The sequence below is a fragment of the Stomoxys calcitrans genome, chromosome 2 (genome assembly GCF_963082655.1).
Source record: "Stomoxys calcitrans chromosome 2, idStoCalc2.1, whole genome shotgun sequence".
NCBI classification, from domain to species: Eukaryota; Metazoa; Arthropoda; class Insecta; order Diptera; family Muscidae; genus Stomoxys; species Stomoxys calcitrans.
In genome coordinates this window covers 159,366,814-159,387,643 of record NC_081553.1, presented here as the reverse complement: position 1 = coordinate 159,387,643, position 20,830 = coordinate 159,366,814, and the positions used below count along the sequence as shown (strand labels likewise).

Genomic DNA, 20,830 nt, shown 5'->3' with positions numbered 1-20,830 from the left:
GGACATGGCTAGAGCGACATAAAATGTCGCGACGACCAAGAATATGTATACTTTATGGGGTCTCAGATATTTCGAGTAGTCACAAACAGAATGACGAAATTAGTATGGTGGAGCGAATAAAAGTACAGAATTTGCTCTCGTCGGAGAAAATAATTTGTTTCCAGAATTCAGGAGGCTTATTGATGAAAGTTTTAGCGAATGCAATCCGCTTTTGTCTGTTTATGACTGAAATATACGGCTTTCTTCGAGCAACTCTTCCATGAAATCTAGCTCTATGTAATATTTTTCTGGCAGTTTCGGCACAGATGCTTTTTTTAAACATTGTTTTAATATTTTCAACAATTTTGATTGAGGGTTGTTGCTTGCCATATTAATCACTTTGCGCTCTTCTCTAACGGATAGTTTTTTTGGACGCCCAGGCCGAGGCTTTGAAGTTATAATGCCGCTTTCTTTGTATTGTAGTTATTAATTACGCGCAGGGCAGAAGAATATGTTCTTCCAACTGTTCCACCAATATTTCTAGAGCTTTGTCCTTCTTTCCACAATTTAATAATTATTTTTCTTTCAGATATGCATATTTCCTTTCCTTTAGTTTCCACGTGTAACTATCACTTGTTATGATAGTGAACTGAAACTAATCAAAAATAAGAACAAGCATCATAAAAAGTAACGGTACTTTCGAAGTAATCAAAGTGAACGCAGACTTTTTGGTTGTCATAATTTCTTCTTATGAGAAAAAAGTACCGTTAGAACAAAAGCAAAATCGAATTTGTATTTTTCGTTTTTGTTTTCTAATTTAAGAAATATAAAGAAACAACATATACAACAAAACTTAACTTTATTTGTTTTTTATGTTGTTAAAAAAGAAATTATCACATGAACGCAGACTGTATGGTCTATTTGTATATGGATTATAAAATATTAAAATAAGATAATATTAATAAAATGTATTTATAAATGTTTATATTCTACAATATCCTCCAATTTGTTGCGTTTTGTCATTTATCCATTCTATTTGTTCTCATACAGCATTTTTCTTCATTACACTACTTCAGCGCAAAATTTTGCACAATAAATTTGTTTAACTTTAAAATTATAACAAAAAAGTGGCATCCCTAATTTTCGTGAAATTTCTGTCTAGCCACGCCACTTTGTATATGTATGTGATAGAAGCTAGACATATATTTGACTCATTCGCACTTCTTTTCGCATACCATATGTGTGAAAGGGAACACAATTTAAACTTGGTCAATACACAATTCGTACAATTAAATAACAATTTAATTCGAAAAATTTAAAATATGTTCAATGCATGCTTTACTTGTCGTGTTACAAAAAATATCGAGTTTATATATCAAAAATAATTTAAGAAATAAACACCTTCCTTGAAAAGATTTTTATAAGTCAATAACATGTTTAATCAGTCAAATTTAATGGTATATTTTTCTGTGTAGCCACGCCAATTTTTGTATGTAAATATTTATATAACAGAAGCGAGGGATATATTTGACTCATTCTGACTTCTTTTCGTAATGGATGTAAGTGAAAGCGAACACAATATAATCTTGATCAATGCACAATTTATATAATTAAATAACAATTTAATTCATACAATTAAAAACGTATGCCTTGTTTACCAATCACTTCCCGTGATACAAAAAAATCGAATTTCTATGTCAAAAATTATTTAAGCACATAACAACTTGTTTGAAAAGTTTTTTATAAGTCAATACCATATTTAATTCTTATCCGATTTGACAAAATTTCAGTCAAATCGGATAAGAATTGCGCCCTCTAGAGGCTCAAGAAGTCAAGACCCAAGATCTGTTTATATGACAGCTATATCAGGTTATGAACCGATTTGAACCATACTTGGCACAGTTGTTGGATATCATAACAAAATACTACGTGCAAAATCTCATTCAAATCGGATAAGAATTGACACTCTAGACATGGACGGACATGGCTAGAGCGACATAAAATGTCGCGACGACCAAGAATATGTATACTTTATGGGGTCTCAGATATTTCGAGTAGTCACAAACAGAATGACGAAATTAGTATGGTGGAGCGAATAAAAGTACAGAATTTGCTCTCGTCGGAGAAAATAATTTGTTTCCAGAATTCAGGAGGCTTATTGATGAAAGTTTTAGCGAATGCAATCCGCTTTTGTCTGTTTATGACTGAAATATACGGCTTTCTTCGAGCAACTCTTCCATGAAATCTAGCTCTATGTAATATTTTTCTGGCAGTTTCGGCACAGATGCTTTTTTTAAACATTGTTTTAATATTTTCAACAATTTTGATTGAGGGTTGTTGCTTGCCATATTAATCACTTTGCGCTCTTCTCTAACGGATAGTTTTTTTGGACGCCCAGGCCGAGGCTTTGAAGTTATAATGCCGCTTTCTTTGTATTGTAGTTATTAATTACGCGCAGGGCAGAAGAATATGTTCTTCCAACTGTTCCACCAATATTTCTAGAGCTTTGTCCTTCTTTCCACAATTTAATAATTATTTTTCTTTCAGATATGCATATTTCCTTTCCTTTAGTTTTCACGTGTAACTATCACTTGTTATGATAGTGAACTGAAACTAATCAAAAATAAGAACAAGCATCATAAAAAGTAACGGTACTTTCGAAGTAATCAAAGTGAACGCAGACTTTTTGGTTGTCATAATTTCTTCTTATGAGAAAAAAGTACCGTTAGAACAAAAGCAAAATCGAATTTGTATTTTTCGTTTTTGTTTTCTAATTTAAGAAATATAAAGAAACAACATATACAACAAAACTTAACTTTATTTGTTTTTTATGTTGTTAAAAAAGAAATTATCACATGAACGCAGACTGTATGGTCTATTTGTATATGGATTATAAAATACTAAAATAAGATAATATTAATAAAATGTATTTATAAATGTTTATATTCTACAATATCCTCCAATTTGTTGCGTTTTGTCATTTATCCATTCTATTTGTTCTCATACAGCATTTTTCTTCATTACACTACTTCAGCGCAAAATTTTGCACAATAAATTTGTTTAACTTTAAAATTATAACAAAAAAGTGGCATCCCTAATTTTCGTGAAATTTCTGTCTAGCCACGCCACTTTGTATATGTATGTGATAGAAGCTAGACATATATTTGACTCATTCGCACTTCTTTTCGCATACCATATGTGTGAAAGGGAACACAATTTAAACTTGGTCAATACACAATTCGTACAATTAAATAACAATTTAATTCGAAAAATTTAAAATATGTTCAATGCATGCTTTACTTGTCGTGTTACAAAAAATATCGAGTTTATATATCAAAAATAATTTAAGAAATAAACACCTTGCTTGAAAAGATTTTTATAAGTCAATAACATGTTTAATCAGTCAAATTTAATGGTATATTTTTCTGTGTAGCCACGCCAATTTTTGTATGTAAATATTTATATAACAGAAGCGAGGGATATATTTGACTCATTCTGACTTCTTTTCGTAATGGATGTAAGTGAAAGCGAACACAATATAATCTTGATCAATGCACAATTTATATAATTAAATAACAATTTAATTCATACAATTAAAAACGTATGCCTTGTTTACCAATCACTTCCCGTGATACAAAAAAATCGAATTTCTATGTCAAAAATTATTTAAGCACATAACAACTTGTTTGAAAAGTTTTTTATAAGTCAATACCATATTTAATCGGTCAAATATAGGTGTATATATTTTTCCTGTACATGTCGATATATTCATATACAAATTCTAGAATTATCGCATTTTATTGTCAATAAAACTGAAAAACGTATGCAAATCTTCTATGATGGGTACATGTCATATTTGAACCGAAAGAACCTATCAAAATTTGTTGTTGCAGCCACATGTCTATATGTGGCGGTGACGATTCTCGTCTAGGTCTTATAGATGAGCAAGCTGGTTCCGGTCAAAGGACCGATCGCCGCGGGAACATGTAGACCATTGGTTGTTTAAAGGCGCCAATCACACGCCATGTCATATCGAGCATTATACGCACTCAGTGTTTATGAATGAGCCGGTGCCGCCGAACTCTCAGCTCGATACCGCAGAGCATTCCACTATCCGCAACGTGTAGATGCGCCCGGTAGCTCGCAGCTAAGCTTCTCGTGATAACAATGAACACCACACAGATCGAAGCTCAAAGTTCCAGCTGTGGTGCTCATAGTTATCCTGTGCAGGAACAAAATTTGATTTTTATGAAAAAGTGAAAAAATAATTTCCGTACATTTTAAATTGTTCGTAGAATTTTTGTTTAAACCGTTGAGTAGAGCGGTCGTTTTGTTACAATATTTCGCTCCGCAAGCATTTTTCTGTAACACATAATAGGTCATTATTTTCGGAATAAAAATTTAAGGCATTCAAGGATAGCTACGATAGAGATATCCATTAGGCGGTTGATGATCTGCGTGTGTTTCCAGTGGAGCGGCAGATCTAGTGCATGCAGGTAGGTTTGGATTGGACTCCAAAGACCCAACAGCTGCGGTGGTGGTATCAGACCGTAGCATGTTGTCTGCTACTGAAACCTTGACTGGTGAAGCGGCTGTTCCAGGCTCCACTAGCCGATAGACGACTGGTCAGCAGGGGCTTTTGACGAAGATTCCTAGTTCGAGTCTTGAGGATAAGGCCGAACATATTCTTCCTTCACATGCCTATAATTTGCTAAGGCCATCGGCTTTCCCCGGCAAACCAACACGATCTTTAAGACGTTGGAGTAATAGGAGACGCATCGCTCTCAGGTTTATTGAGAGGCTTGATGCAAATGATCCTAAGACTCTCACTAATAGGGAGAGAGTTTCCCTTAATTCGGCTCGAAGATTCGCTGCACAAGCTACCCCAAAGACTACACGTCTAGATTCAGAAACTGCACCGCAGTCAGCTAAAAGGCTGCGGTCACCTGGTGGGCATCTCATGCCTAATAGAACTAGAGCGAACAATAGTAAGGTGGGTTCAAGAACCTTTGTTTATGTCGCTAGGGACGGTTTGGTGATGGCAGTTGTCGACAAGGACGAAGAACAAGGCTGCATACTTAAGAATAATTGGAGTGGGATAGTCAATGGACTGTCATGAGTGTACTCCTATGTTCTTGCAGAATTTCCTGGTTCTCCTCCAGTTCGTGACGTGCAGACTGTTATCGGGGCCGATACAAATTAACTGCCTTCGGGCATCAATGCTCAATTGAAATGTATCGTTGTGCGCTAAAAAGATTGGTGAGATCTGGCCAGGTGCAGCACTAGATTCAGTCAAGAAGGACGATATTCCTTCTCGACTAATGGCGCATGCTTGGATACCAAGGATTCCCTCAGATCCTGAATCGATGCTTGGAAAACTGAGGGAATGTAATCTCAATCTTTCAACCACCGACTGGAAGATTGGTAGATTGGATAAGGCTGATGGTGACCGGAGACATGCAGTATTAGTACTAAACTCCAGCTGTCTCTCAGATTTCAACAAGTCTGAAGGAGTTGTATCCTACGGATTCAACAAGTTGAAATTGAAGGTCTATAGAAGGTGGGGTTGGGGAATCAAGAGACGACTCAGCAGCTATTGCTAAACACTTGCCTGAGGAACTGTCGCCCACATCGCTGAAGTTTGGCGGATTGCAGGAGACTTAAAATCCCCCTGTCACAATCGAGACAGGAGGGGATGGCATCGAAACGGGAACTGACAAGCCCTGTGTGAGTGGGTCACAAAGTTGGGCTCAAAGTGCGCGCCCGCGGGGAAGCACGGAACTCAGAAAGTACTTCGACAAGCAGTGAATAATCTAAGGAGAAATCGTTCACACCGCAAGTGCCCATTGTCCTGAGGAAGAATGGTTCCACAGCTTTCTCACCTGGCCCTGGATGCGTACGGAAGCTCATCATGACAAGTTCTAACGAATCTTGTGTGGATGAACTCCTGGTAGAGTCAGAAAGCGAGGCAAACACAACAGTGGTGGAAGTTATAAATCCTGACTATGGTCCGGTTTCTACAGATAAATGTCCACCATTGTAAGACCGCTGCGGCGCCACTAAAGGTCCTCTTGATGGCTGGGGGATTTGATGTGGTTCTTATCTAGGAACCATGGGTGTGTGGAGGAATGGTACGTGGACTAAGAACTCCGGGATTTAAACTTCTCAAGGGTACGGGGAATGGGAGACACAGAGCCTGTATTCTTGAAAAGGGTAGTCTAAATGTTTTTATTCTTCTGTCGTTAGGCACTGAAGATTTAGTAGTAGCCAGCATTGAAATAAACAAATCTCATAATTGGCTGGCTTCCCTATATATGGCACATGATTCAGAGATGCCGTCTTTAAACCTTAAGTCGCTGGTTAAAGCCGCTTCTTAGGGAAGAAGAGCCTTCTTGTAGGAAGTGATGCTAATTCACATCACCAGATATAGGAAAGTTCGGATGTCAACGATATGGGTGAGCTGCTTATTGAATATATTATAAGTTGCAATCTGGCGGGGGATTGTAATAAAGGGGATAAAACGACCTTTAATACCACAAACAGGCAGCAGGTACTAGATATTACCTTTGTATCGGAAGATATATGTGGAAGGATATGCGACTGGGAAGTGTTGGATGACCACAGCTTCTCTGATCATCTTTATATTTGTTTCAGCCTTGTAGAAAATACTGCATAAAGGTCCCTCGGCTAAACAGAAGAAAGGCAGATTTGGATAAATTTCGCAACAAATGCTGCACGTCTATCCCTTCTAGATCAGAAAAGGAAGTGGAAATTGCGGGGGATATGGACATAATGGTATAGCGGATCACGAAGGCCCTGAATGACTCGCTTGTGTCAGCATGTCCTAGTGCCAAGCCAAGGGCAAATAGCGACCGCCATGGTGGACCCCAGAGCTGGTTGGTCTAAGGAAGGACTGCAGAAAACTCTTCAAAAGAGCAAAAGCCATAAGAGCACCACACGATTGGGACATCTATAAGGCTGAGCTATAAAAATATATATAATACATCTGAGGCCTCTAGGCTGAGGGAGATTCTGTTCTCGAGACCTATTACGGTGGGGTATATTCAGAAGTCAGAGAATGTATGGACAATGTCTAGTGCGGAAACACTAGAACTACGTGTTGATACACATTTCCCAGGAAATTCTCCGAAATTCCTTTGGGCGTTAAAAAGTTTCGACTCCTTTAAGTCGCTAGGCCCTGATGATGAACCATCGGTTGAATTACAAGCTGGGTCTGATAGACTGGTTCCTTGGCTTAGGGAGATATACTCTGCGTGTATCAGAATGTCATATATAGCAGGAAAACCTTACTACACGAAGGCGAAAGATTTTCGTCCTTTTAGTGTAATAATATAATAATGTAAAACCGACGTCAATCATGAAGGAGTTGTAAGAAAGTTTATTAATAACTTACTTACTAAAAGATGCATTACGGCAGGTTTGGAATCTGTGGATCTAAAAAGATGGGTACTGTCTCTTCTACTTTGGAATATAGCCATTAACAATATATTATTGTCTATGACAGAAGAAAGTGTAAAAGTATGCTGATGACATGGCGTATGCTGATGACATGGCTATTGCGGTTAGGGTAAAGTTTCCCAGCACTCTAAGAGATATATTTCAGGAAGCTCTACGTGCTCTACAGTGAAGTGGGCTACCGAAAGTGGTCTAGGTACAAATCCGTGCAAGACAGAAGTAGTTGTTTTCAGCAGGAGATACAAGTTGGCTACAGTGTCTCCTTGGGAGGAGAGAATGTTCCATTTACAGAAAGCGCAAAATACCTGGGTAATTTGCTGGACAGGAAATTGAATTTCAGATCCAACATTTTCGAAAGGGCAAGAAAGGCAACTCATGCCCTATACAATTGCAAGAGAGCCATTTGCAAAAGTTTGGGGTTAAGACCGCGCGTCATGCATTGGGTATATACTGCATTTGTCAGACCTATAATGCAATATGGTGTTGTGGTCTGGTGGATGGCGCTTCAAAAGTCCACCTACTGTTCAATAGTCAACCGGATCCAAAGAATGGCTTGTTTGTGCATCACAGGCGCACTGAGGACGACACCATCTGATGCACTGAATTTAATGCTACATCTAATGCCTCTAGACATTGTGGCCAGACAAATTGCAGTGTTATCCTTGAACTGCTTTTTGATAAAAAGTACAGTACCACTATACCTGAAAGAACCTTATTGAAACTACGATATCCCTGGTAATAGAAGTTAAATGGACCTCTATACGAATGATTCCAAACTAGACGACCAGGTGGGCTTTGAGGTGTACTATAAAGATCTAGAACTGGTCATATCGAAAAGGTAACCCGACCACTGCAATGTGCATTAAGCTGAGTAGTTCTGCCAAAAACGATCCGGTAGATTCAGCCACCTTAACTTCTATTGGCAAGGAAAAACACCAACGTGGAGGATGTGTGTCCCGCATGTAACCAGGGACAACACGACACAATTATCTGTCTACCAGATCACTCTGGAAGCATCTCATTTTAGTCAACGATTGTTGGATGAAGACGAAAAGTTGTAAACACAACACAGATATATCGTGACAAGCTATAGGCCATAATTGTGCGCTATTAAAATACACAAAGCAAAACAAACATTATAAAAGTATTTTTGTAAACTTTATGACTTCTTTTTGCTTATTGTTTCATTTGATGTTCTTTTTGCAAATGTTTAACTAAAATAAAACGGCTGAAGCAAAACCGCTGTTTTCGAAAATTCGGAATTCCGGTCTATACGACCTATCGTCGCGGGAACATGATGCTCATTGGTTATTTAAAGGCGCCTATCAATTGCCTTTTCGTATCGGGCATCATAGGCACTCAGTATTTAAGCAAGAGCCGGTGCCACTCAGCCTCTCACTGAGACTCTTCCCTCGATACCGCTGATTGTCCGCGAATGCACTTGCAGCTAATCCGTATGAAGCATTCCACTATCCGCTACCTGTGGACGCGCCCGGTAACTCCCAGTAAGCTTCTCGTGATTGGAGCTCAAAGCTCCAGCCTGTATGATGCTCATAGTTGTCCCGTGCCGGGACACAAAATGGGAGACATAGAGTTATATCTGGTGATGTGCATTAGCGTCACTTCCTACAATGAGGATCTTTTTCCCTGCAGAAGCGGCTTCAACAAGCAACTTAAGGCTTGAAGGCGGCATCTCTGAATCGTGTGCCATGTATAGGAAAGCATTATTTATTTCAAGGCTTTCTTCTACTGAATTTTCAGTGCTTAGCGACAGAAGAAGAAAAACACTACTCTTTGCAAGAACACAGGCTCTGTGTCTCCCATTCCCCGTACCCTTCAGCGGTTTAAATCCCGGAATTCTTAGTCCACGAACCTTTCCCCTACACACCCATGGTGGAGATCTGAGTTCTGTTCTTCCCCACTGACGCACACCTTAAGCCAAGTCCAACTGGATGACCACCCACACAGGGCGTACCGGGTCCCGTTACGATGCCATCCCAGGGGGATTTTCAGTCTCCTGCAATCCGCCAGACTTCAGCGATGTGGTCGACAGTTCCTCAGGCAAGTGTTTGGCATTAGCTGCGGAGTCGTCTCCTGATTCCCCAAACCCACCGCTTCTATAGACCTTTAGTTTCAACTTGTTGAACTCGCAGGATACAACACCTTTAGACTTGTTGAGGTCTGCGAGACAGCAGCAGTCTATCTTCCTTCTTGACTAAATCCAGGGCTGCATCTAGCCAGACATCACCAATCTTTTTTTTAGCGCATAACGATAGATTTCAATTGAGCGTTGAACCCCAAAGGCAGTTAATTTGTATCGGCCCCGATACCAGGGCCTCAGTATGCAGCCTTGTTCTTCACCCTTGTCGACAACTGCTATAACCAAACTGTCCCTAGTGACATTAGCAAAGGTTCTTGAATCCATCTTACTATTGTTCGCCTTAGTTCTTTAAGGCATAAGATGCCCTCCATGTGACCGCAGCCTTTTGGCTGACTGCGGTGCAGTTTCCGAATCTAAACGGGGTAGCCTGTGCAGCGAATCCCCGAGACCAATTTGGGGAGTCTCTCTCTCCCTATTAGTAAGAGTCTTAGAAACATTCGCACCAAGCTTCCAATAAACCTGAGAGCGATGCGTCTTCTATTGCTCCAACGTCTTTAAGAGCGTGCTGGTTTGCCAGGGAAGGCCGATGGCCTTGGCAAGTTATAGACATGCGAAGATAAAAAAGGTTCGGGTTTGTCTTTAAGACTCGAACCAGGATCTTCGTCAAAAGCCCCTGCTGATCGGTCGCCTGTCGGCTAGTAGAGCCTGGAGCGGCCGCCCCACCAGTCGAGGTTTCAGTAGTAGATAACATGCTACGGCCTTATACTACCACCGCAGCTGTTGGGTCTTTGGAGTCCATTCTAAGCATACTCGCATGCTCTAGATCTGCCGGTCCACTGAAACAGACACAGATCATCAACCACCTAGTGGATACCACTATCGTAGCTATCCTTAAGTGACTTCCAAAAATAATGACCTATTACGAGTTATAGATAAATCGTAAAAAAGGTAGTAAACGTCATTAATCTCGAAAAAGCTCTGCTACATGGTTAGTTTCGATATTATAACACTTTTGGACTCATTGTTCTGCTATAGTCCCAGGCGTGAGGGATAGAAAGGACGCCAGGTGTGAGGGCAACAAAGGACATTCATTGGTAGGTTTTTTTGTCTCGAAGAATTTGCGAAGGAACCTCTATGAAATGCATACAATAAACTAGCCAATCCCGACGATTATCCCGCCTTTAGCCGTTGAGTGAAGAGAAAAAATATCCGTATCTCGGAATAGGTACTACCTATTACGAAAAATTTTAAAGGCCTTTTTGGAGTAGGCTAGAAATGGGCTCCAAAGACCCAACAGCTGAGGTCGTGGCGTCGGACCGTAGCATGTTATTTTCCCCTCCTATAGGTGTGCTTGTATCTGTAGTTGAGAGTTATGCTCCAAGCGCACAACTAGTCGTCAGACTAGTTAATGAGGAAGAGACGGATAAACCAGAGGAATGCACAGTTCGTCCCCAGCCTTTAAGAAAATGTGGTGTTTCCGACTCGGATTCAGAAAGCGACGGCATCAACGAAACAGTCATCGCAGCCGAATCGAGAGATGACGGCAGAAGTGAGCGATTGCTTTGCTAAGCTCACAATCAGACCGATAAAGTGGTCCGGGGCACGAAGTAGGAAACAGAGGAGAAAGCTGGAAGGGATAGAACTGACATTCCAAGCAATTCAACGGAAGTTGGGAAGAGAATCAGAATTCCCGAAGAGAATAACACTGCTAAAATGCTAAAGAAGAAAAGAAGCTCCCCGCTTTCAAGTACTTTGGGAAAACCAAGCCAGCCATCTCTAAGGGAGACTCCTGACAGTATCCTGCGCAGGTAGACAAAGTCGGAACAGGAACGAAGGAATCGCGCACGGCCGCTGAGTCTTCATGGAGGACTGTGACTTCACAAAGGTGGCCACTGCCATCACGGAAGGGGAAGATGGTCGCTGAGAAAGGTAAGGAGCCGCCTATATGCTAGAATGGCAAGGAAGCACAACAGATATGAACTGACTTATCAATATCGGCGGTGCATCGGGTAGGATTCCACCAGATCATCGATCCCAAGTGAAGGATCTGGTTAACGAGCGGATTTTCGAACAAATGATGAGCTGCGAGTATAGAGTGGGCATCTTTACGCTGTGTTGTGCGTCTGCGGAATGTATTGATATCGTCGAACAGCTCGTCAGATGTATCCGCGCTCCCTGGAAGTGCTCCAAGCTCAATCTGGTGAGATAGATGGAGATCCCCCAGCTCACAAAGGCCACGGTCTTTCAAGTTTTGGGGCAGTAATTTGGCGACGGAACGCATGTTGGGATTCTTCGGCAAGCAAAACCAAGGTTTGGTCGCAGAGAAGTGGGAGGTCTTCCACAGGGAGGAGAAGAAGGAAGGTACTCTCCTTGTGGTTGGCATTGATCAAATCTCCGTGAAGAGTTTGGGTAAGACTAAAGGCATGGCACACTACGGGAGCAAGGCTCTGATAGAGTAGGCAGAAATCCTCATATTGAGACATCAAGGCGTGCAGTGGCAGGTGACTTAATACCGCAAGGAACGAGGGGCTGACGGCGAGACAATCACCGCCTCTCTCAATATTGGAAAGACTAGGATAAGCAAAGATCCTAATACTAAAATATCATGCAGTGCAATGGCGAGAGACCCAACACAGCCTAACAAACAGGGACCCGACGACGGACCCATCACCGACTTATAGATTTGGAAGACTAGGATAAGTAAAGATCTTAATATTGAAACATTAGGCAGAGCAGCAACAGGAGTCTCAATGCAGGGAATGCGATGGTACCATCACCTACTCCGAAGAAACTAATTTACTTAAGATTTGGAAGACTAAGATAGGCAAAGATCCTAGTATTGAAACATCAGGCAGTACAGATTATGAAAACTCCATACAGCCTAACGAACAAGGACCCGATGATGGAACCATTACCGACTTTATGAAGATTAGGAAGACTAGGATAGGCAAAGAACCTAATACGATGACATCAGGCAGCGCAGTGACAGGAAAGGCAATGCAGTTTAACCAACAGGGAGCAGATGATGAGATCATCACCTACTCCCAAGATGCCCATCTACTGGAGGACCAATGATAGAGGTAATCTAGATAAACCTCCACCGGAGCGAGACTGCTACACATGATCTGTTGGAGAGAATCAGCAAGGGCAAGATTTATATTGCCTTAATTTAGGGGCCATGGACGACCGGAACAAAGTTTCTGGACTGAACCATATTAACTACCAATTGTTCTACACTAGTACTCGGCCTAGGACCTGCGTTATTTGTCATAGAAATTTGAATTATATATTTTCCCCAGAGTTGTCAACGTCGGATGCAACAGTGGTGAGACAGGGAGACGGTGGAGTATATCTGTCATCACTTTATCTGCCTTTCGGTCCTTGACACCGCCGCCCACATCGGAGCTGCAACGGCTGGTGAGGAAAGCGAAACAGACAGAAACGAGGTACTAATAGAGTGCGATGCGAACTCTCACATTTCGTGGGGTAGCACCAACACTAATAAGCGGGTCCAAGCCCCGGCCGGGTTCTTGAATACTAACGATCTAATAACACACTAACCCCGCTACCTTTGTTATAGGATTGGAAAGGAGGTATTAGATGTGACGATATGTTCAGAAAACCTAATCGATGAGGTTCAGGATTGGAGGGTCTCCAAGGAATACTCTTTCTCTGGCCATTGCTACATTAGGTTTGGAATCGCAAAGCGACGAATCCGATAAGGTTCCGGAATAACACCGCTACCTTTGTTAATAGGATTAGCAAGGAGGTATTAGATGTGACGATATGTTCAGAAAACCTATTCGATGAGGTTCAGGATTGGAGGGTCTCCAAGGAATACTCTTTCTCTGGCCATCGCTAAATTAGATTTAGAATCGCACAGCGACGAATCCTATAAGCTTCCGGAATAAGTTGAAAATCAACTGGATAAAATTCGGAAGGCTACCCTTGGGCAAGATATTTTAATTATCCAAGCATAGAAGACATTGGCGAATGTCAACAGGATTACGACTGCACTTGTGGGGCCTTTCGAAGATAGTTGTTGTAGTAACACCTGGAATATTTCAGGTGTTACTACATAAGGAGGCAGACTATCTGGCGCACCACCTGGCCAATATCTTTACAGCGTGTCTGCATATACTCCGAAATCCTGTCAAGAGGCATGGGTGGTATTTATACACAAGCCCGGCAAGGCAAGTTATGCGACACCAAGGACCTATAAGCCTTACGTTTTATTCAAAACCATAGAACGTCTTGTGGACACCATGGTAAAGAGTAGGACATCCAGCGAACTGCTCAAATACAAACAGCATGCCTATGTTAAGTGAAGTTCGGTGGATACTGCCCTGCACGAGGTCCTTAGAGACTGGGCCGAAAGGGTCATATGACTGGGCTAGACCCAGAGGTCTCAATGTTAACCCAGAGAAGACGGAAATATGCCTGTTCACGAGGAGACGAAGGTGGGCCATTTTAACGCACCATCTTTCCTCAACGAAACGATTTCAATATCTGACAAGGTCAAATACTTAGGTGTGATCTTGGACACGAAACTGAATTTGAAGTGTTACAATCGGGAGCGTACTGAGAAGGCTCACAGATGTTAGTCACTATGTAGACGGGCCGTAGGCTTGAAATGGGGCTTGAATCCGAGGATAGTCCACTGGCTCTACAGGAGCGTGATTAGACCAATACTTGCTTACGCCTCAATTGTTTGGTGGACTGCTATGCAGAAAAGTGCAACCTAAAGACCATACAACAGGTGCAGAGAACATGTTGTCTTGGCATAGGCGGAGAGATGAGGACAACGCTCACTAAGGCACTGGAGACTACTATTGATGTCCGACCTATTGGCTTACAAATTAAGTATGAGGCAGCCACTGCGGCTATGAGACTTAAGGCGATCGGAGAAAGGATTGAGGATGGGAGCAGCTCATACCATCGCGGTATAATCGAGGCGACGATAGGAAACTTGGAAGGAATGGGAGAGGCTTCCGATCGGATACCTGAAATGAACCTTGAGGTCGAGTGCGAGGCACTGCTGCCAGCGCCACAGTCTTGGATCATGTTACACGGATGTATCAAAGCTAGAGGACAGAGTGGGCCTGGGGGTCTACATTGAGAACTGAAATCTGTTTTAGACTGCCTGACCATAAAACAGTCCTGCAGGCGGAGATCCTGGCAATCACGGAATGCGTGAAGTGGTGCCATAAGGGCAATAACAACCAGGACGGTAAGGTCACGAACAGTCTTGCAGTGTAAGAAGGAGATAAACTCTTTCTTTGAGGATGGCAAAATCAAGATCGTTTGGTTGCTGGGCCATAACAGAGTAAGGGGGAATGAAAGGGCAGACGATTTGACGGTGAAGGCCAGAGGATTGCCGTCACTAAAATTGGTTAACCCGAAGCCTTTCTGGTCGACGCAGTCCGAGTTAAGGGCGTGGGCGACGAATGCGCATGTAACATTGTGGAACACCGAAACGGTCGGTAGGACGGCGAAAATCCTGTGGGGGAATCCAGATCGTGAGAAGAAGAGGCTATTACTGAAAGGAGGCAAGAAGGAGGTCAGTATAGCTATTGGTATCATAACCGGACACATAGGACTACGAGCTCACTTATGTAAAATCGGTGCGGCAAGTGATAGCATGTGTAAGGCATGTGGAAAAGATGATGAGACGTTGGTGCATTTACTATGTCATTTCCCAGCTTTCGCGTCTAACAGACACCGGTACTTAGATGGAGACACTATACCAGGCATGAACCAACTTAGGGGAGCGGTATGGAAAACTAACTAACTTAAAATTTTCTTTTTGGCGGTTAGTTTTTAGAGCGCACAACAAGACGATTACTGGCTTAGTTGTATGTCTATAGTGGCATGGGGCAGATGAATTCTGCACCCTCTTTTCAACCTAACCTATTCTAAACTAAAAAACATTTTGTAAAAATTTTACACCTATTTAAAAACTGTTTTCACTTTTTAATGTAGTTTCCTGGATGACGTTCTTCAATGAAAGGACCTAATATTGGATGAAATAAATAAAGTTTGAAAAAAAAAAACTACAATTTTAAGGGCTTGAGCTTGAGTTTTAATCAATACAATAAGATCTACCTACACAGCCCAAAAAGTAACAAGTAAAAGCGTGCTAAGTTCGGCCGGGCCGAATCTTATATACGCTCCACCATAGATCGCATTTGTCGGGTTCTTTTCCCGATATCTCTTTGTCGATATCGCATTTGTCGTGTTCTTTTCCCGATATCTCTTTTTTAGCAAACAAAGGACAAAAGAAAAGAATTGATTTAATATTGGAGTTATATCAAGTTAATGTCCGATTCGGACCATAATTGAATTGAATGTTGGAGACCATAGTAGTAGTAGAAGTCATTGTGTAAAATTTCAGCCAATTCGCGTAAGAATTGCGACCTTTAGTGGCTCAAGAGGTGAAATAGACAGATCCGTTTTCACAGGAGCTGTATCAGGCTATAGGCCGATTCGGACCATATTTAAGACGTATGTTGAGATAAAAGAAGAAGGCGTTGTACAAAATTTCAGCTAAATCGGATAAGAATTGCGCCACCTAGTGGCTCAAGAGGTCAAGATTCAAAATCGTTTTATATGGCAGCTATAACAGGTTATGAACCGATTTAAAGCATACATAGTTGTTTGAAGTCATAACCTTAGTTAGGTTAGGTTGAAAAGAGGGTGCAGAATTAATCTGCCCCCATGCCACTATGTACATACACCTAAGCCAGTAATCGGCTTGTTGTGCGCTCTAAAAACTATAAAGTAACCTCTTAAAAGAAAATTTTAAGTTAGGAATTCCGTGCTACTTACAAAATCCTTAATTGATTTCAATACCACTCCCCTAAGTTGGTTAATGTCTGGTATTGTGTCTCCACCTAAGTGCCGATATCTGTTAGACGCGAAAGCCGAGCAATGACAAAGAAAATACTCCAATGTCTCATCATCTTCCCCGCATGCCCTACACATGCTATCACTTGCCACACCGATTTTACATTAGTGAGCTCATAGTCCTATGTGTCCCGTTATGATACCAATAGCTATACTGACCTCCTTCTTGCTTCCTTTCAGTAATAGCCTCGTCTTCTCACGATCTGGATCCCCTCATAGGATTTTCGACGTCCTACCGTCCGTTTCGGTGTTCCACAATGTTGCATGCGCATTCGTCGCCCACTGCCTTAACTCGGACTGTGTCGACCCAAAAGGCTTCGGGTTAATCAAGTTTATTGACGGCAGTTCTCTGGCCTTCACCGCCAAATCGTCTGCCCTTTCATTTCCCCTTACCCCGTTATGGACCGGCACCCAAACGATGCGGATTTTCCCATCCTCAGAGAAGGCGTTAATCTCCTTCTCACACTGCAAGACTGTTCGTGACCCTACCGTCGTGGTTGTTATTGCCCTTATGGGAATTTTACTGTCGGTAAAGATGTTCAGACTCGACGTCCTCGCGTTAGCATCTAGCACCACACCACTTCACCCATTCCGTGATCGCCCGGATCTCCGCCTGCAGGACCGTATTATGGCCAAGCAGTCAAAAACAGATCTCGGTCCCTGGGTTCTCAATGTAAACCCCTTGGCCCACTTTGTCCTCTTGCTTTGATCCATCCGTGTAACATGATCTTCCGGATGGCAATACTAGGGTTCATTCAATCCAAGACTGTGCCGATTATACCGCGATGGTACGAGCCATCCCATCCTCAATACATTCTGCCATCGCCTTAGGTCTCATAGCCGTAGTGGCTGCCTCACACTTAATCAGTATATCAATGGGTCGGATATCTAGAATAGTCTCCAGTGCTCTAGTGGGCGTGATCCTCATCGCTCCGCCTATGCCAAGACAACATGTTCTCTGAACCTGTGTATGGTCCTTATGTTGCACTTTTTCTCCATAGCAGTCCACCAAACTACTGAGGCGTAAGTAAGTATTGGTCTAATCACGCTCCTGTAGAGCCAGTGGACTATCCTCGGATTCAGGCCCCATTTCGAGACTACGGCCCGTCTACATAGTGGCCAACATCTGTGAGCTTTCTCAGTACGCTCCTGAATGTGACACTTCCAATTCAGTTTCCTGTCCAAGACCACACCTAAGCATTTGACCTTGTCAGATATCGAATTCGTCTTATTGAGGAAACGTGGTGCATTAGTTTGGCCCACCTTCGTCTTTCTCGTGAGCAGGCATATTTCAGTCTTCTCTGGGTTACCATTGAGACCTCTGGGTCTAGCCCGGTCATATACCACATGCAAGCCCCTTTCGGCGCTTCTGCATAGCTCGTTCGGATCCTTACCCTTTAGAAGTATTATAACATCGTCTGCGTAGCAGACGGTTTGAAATCCCTCCTCAGTCAGCATCCGTTATAGGTAATTTATGGTGGTCACCCATAGGAGTGGCGATAAACACGTCGTGCAAAATTACAGCCAAATCGGAAAGGGAATGCGCCCTCTAGACGCTCAAGAAGTCAAGACCCCAGTTAGGTTTATATGCCAGCTATATCAGGTTATGGACCGATTTCAACCATACTCATGCAAAATTTCAGCCAAATGGGATAAGAAGGGCACACCCTTTAGTGGCTCAAGAAGTGAAGATCCAAGATCGGTTTATATGGCAGCTTCATCAAAACATGGACCTATATAGCCCATTTACTATCCCAACCGACCTAAACGAAAAAGAAGTATTTTTGCAAAATTTCAAGCGGCTAGCTTTACTCCTTCGAAAGTTTGCGTGCTTTCGACAGACAGACGGACGGACATTGCTAGATCGACTTAAAATGTCATGACGATCAAGAATATATATACTGTATGGGGTCTTAGGCGAATATTTCGAGGAGTTACAAACAGAATGACGAAATTAGTATACCCCCATCCTATGGTGGAGGATATAAAAACAGCTTTAATATTCATATTCGTAATTATTTAGTTTACATTCTGTGTGTTCTAACGATAATTTTTTAATTTTTATTGTGTTTTCTATTCCGTTTTTTCTTTTTCGAACACTTTAGCAACATCCTGGAACAAAGGTGTATAATTGCGACTTATTCAGTAATTGGAACAGTCTTGAAGGAGCTTGGAATCAAGTTGTGGAGTTCCGTCAATATTTAGATGCAATTGGTAAACAACACACGGAAGGTTTAGTTGTATTAGGTATAAATGATAAGTTAGTGGTTGAAATTGTAAGACTCAATGATACTCATATTATGCTTAGGCTATTCTCAGGGTGGCTTAATAGCTAGAGCAGCTATACAAACGATGCAAAATCACAATGTGAAAGTATTTATATCCTTGTCTTCACCTCAAGCAGGACAATATGGAAGTTAAGCAAACTATAAAATAAGAGAAAAAATTTAGATTTTTATTTTATTTTAATTTTTCAGCCAGCTTTCTTCATTTAATATTCCCCGACTTGGCTGCAAAAACTGCATATGAACTTTTTTATTCAAAAATTGGCCAGCACACCTCAGTAGGCAATTACTGGAACGATCCTCGCAAACAAGAGCTATATTTGGAGTACAGTGTATTTCTTCCATACATAAACAATGAGATCACTTCCTCAAATTCAACCGATTTTAAAAACGCTTTAACCCGACTAGACAAGGTCGTTCTAATTGGAGGCCCTAACGATGGTGTGATTACGCCTTGGCAGTCAAGGTTTGATACCATTCAAATCTGATTATCAACATCATGCTATATATCGCGTATATATATATATTTTTTTTTTTTAGCCACTTTGGGTACTACAATGACGATATGGAAGTCGTTCCCGTGAACAAACGCAAAATTTATACGTCGGATGATATTGGATTAAAAACTTTGGCCGATCATGGAAAGTTGTTAATTATTGTTAAACCCTTTGTTCACCACCTTATATGGCACACAAATAAACGCGTAATACAAGAGGTGATCATGCCACATTTAATATAGAATAATTATCTCAAATATACTTTAAGTACTATGCTACATTTTTTATTTGATTTTTCTGTACCAGTCCTTATATGCTATTATAAGGCATGAACATTTTTTGACAACCACAAAACTTTCTATTCGTTAACGGATTACACTTGGTAATAGTTGGCAGAAAAATGTCTGCTTAGAATGGCTATGATCGTTCTTGATATTTCACCATAACGGATAGATCGAAAACATGATCGGAAAAGTTGACTAGCTGTGTCGAGACGTGATTTGATCCTTGGCCAGGAGTGGTTCTGGATCAATCCCGATTACAGTGGGCATCGGTGTGTGGTGTCAATTTCAATCGTGTGGTTTATTACGAGGCCAATGGGACCTTGGTTTAAGTGGTCTGTATTGGCTTAGAACTTTACACTTTAAAGTGATACACTTAATTAACTTATTTCAATAAAGTGAAATGGGGAAAGAATGATAATCAAGGGAAAATTAAAGTAAATAAGAGCCGCTCTCCGCGAGCATAAATTCGGTGCTTGAAAGAGAGGAAAGTAAGTGAAAATCAGAGCGAATCCATGGATGTTCTCTGTGAGCTTAGTATTTGCAAAGTTGGGCATTTCAATGCCGTTGAACTTACTTCAACAATTAGCAAAATATGACCGGCGCACAGTGGGGTGAAGGAAAAAAGTCTGCCATTTGCGAACGACTAAAGATATCTTCATGAAATTTTATGGTTATGTGATATCCAGATTATGTGCTTAATTCTAAAAACTCGAATAACTTCTGAGTAACGAGTCAAACCTTAGCATAAAATGACGTAACAATATAGATTTAATTCGGTTTTCAAAATCCTTCACAAACAAAAAAAAAAAAAAATAAGTTATTCAAGCAAGTTTTTTCAATAAAGACTAATCAATGAAAATACTTGTTTTGGCCAACAAAACTGTAAAAATATACTTTTTTAAATTTGTTGACTTTCAAACTGTATTTTTGAATTCGCATAAAAATTAAAATGGAGCAACGAATGCCTTCGGTCAAATTTTTCAGTTGTATACCTAAACCTTTGTAGGGATTTTTGAGCACTATCCAGCAAAGCAAGAATTTTGAAAATCGAACCACAAACAAAGATTTGGCAGCCCGAACAATTTTTCCCAAAGCCGAGGTGACCAACTTTAGTGGCGCCCGGACGGACAACCTAGGGCCTTTAAGTTTTGCACACGATCTCGCTAACACCTCAGCGTTAACCATTTCCAATTTCAATGAGTTATCACAATCCTTTCTCAAATGGCATATTTTTTACTAGCTCTTTTCCGATTTTCTCCCACTGTGCGCTCCCGGTGGGCCGCTCGAAATCCATTAATTTCA

General features: G+C 41.3%; 1 protein-coding gene across 1 annotated transcript in view; it reads left to right on the top strand.

The window, feature by feature from the left end:
* Nucleotides 1–19,522, top strand: part of LOC106091649 (lysosomal thioesterase PPT2 homolog) — a 47,255-nt gene extending 27,733 nt beyond the window's left edge. Inside the window, exons 2-5 of the mRNA XM_013258241.2 lie at nt 18,568–18,709; nt 18,771–18,878; nt 18,940–19,213; nt 19,288–19,522. Coding sequence (XP_013113695.2) covers nt 18,568–18,709; nt 18,771–18,878; nt 18,940–19,213; nt 19,288–19,486 — 723 coding nt within the window. The 3' untranslated portion in view covers nt 19,487–19,522. The remainder of the gene's footprint in view (nt 1–18,567; nt 18,710–18,770; nt 18,879–18,939; nt 19,214–19,287) is intronic.
* The last annotated feature ends 1,308 nt before the right edge of the window (nt 19,523–20,830 follow it).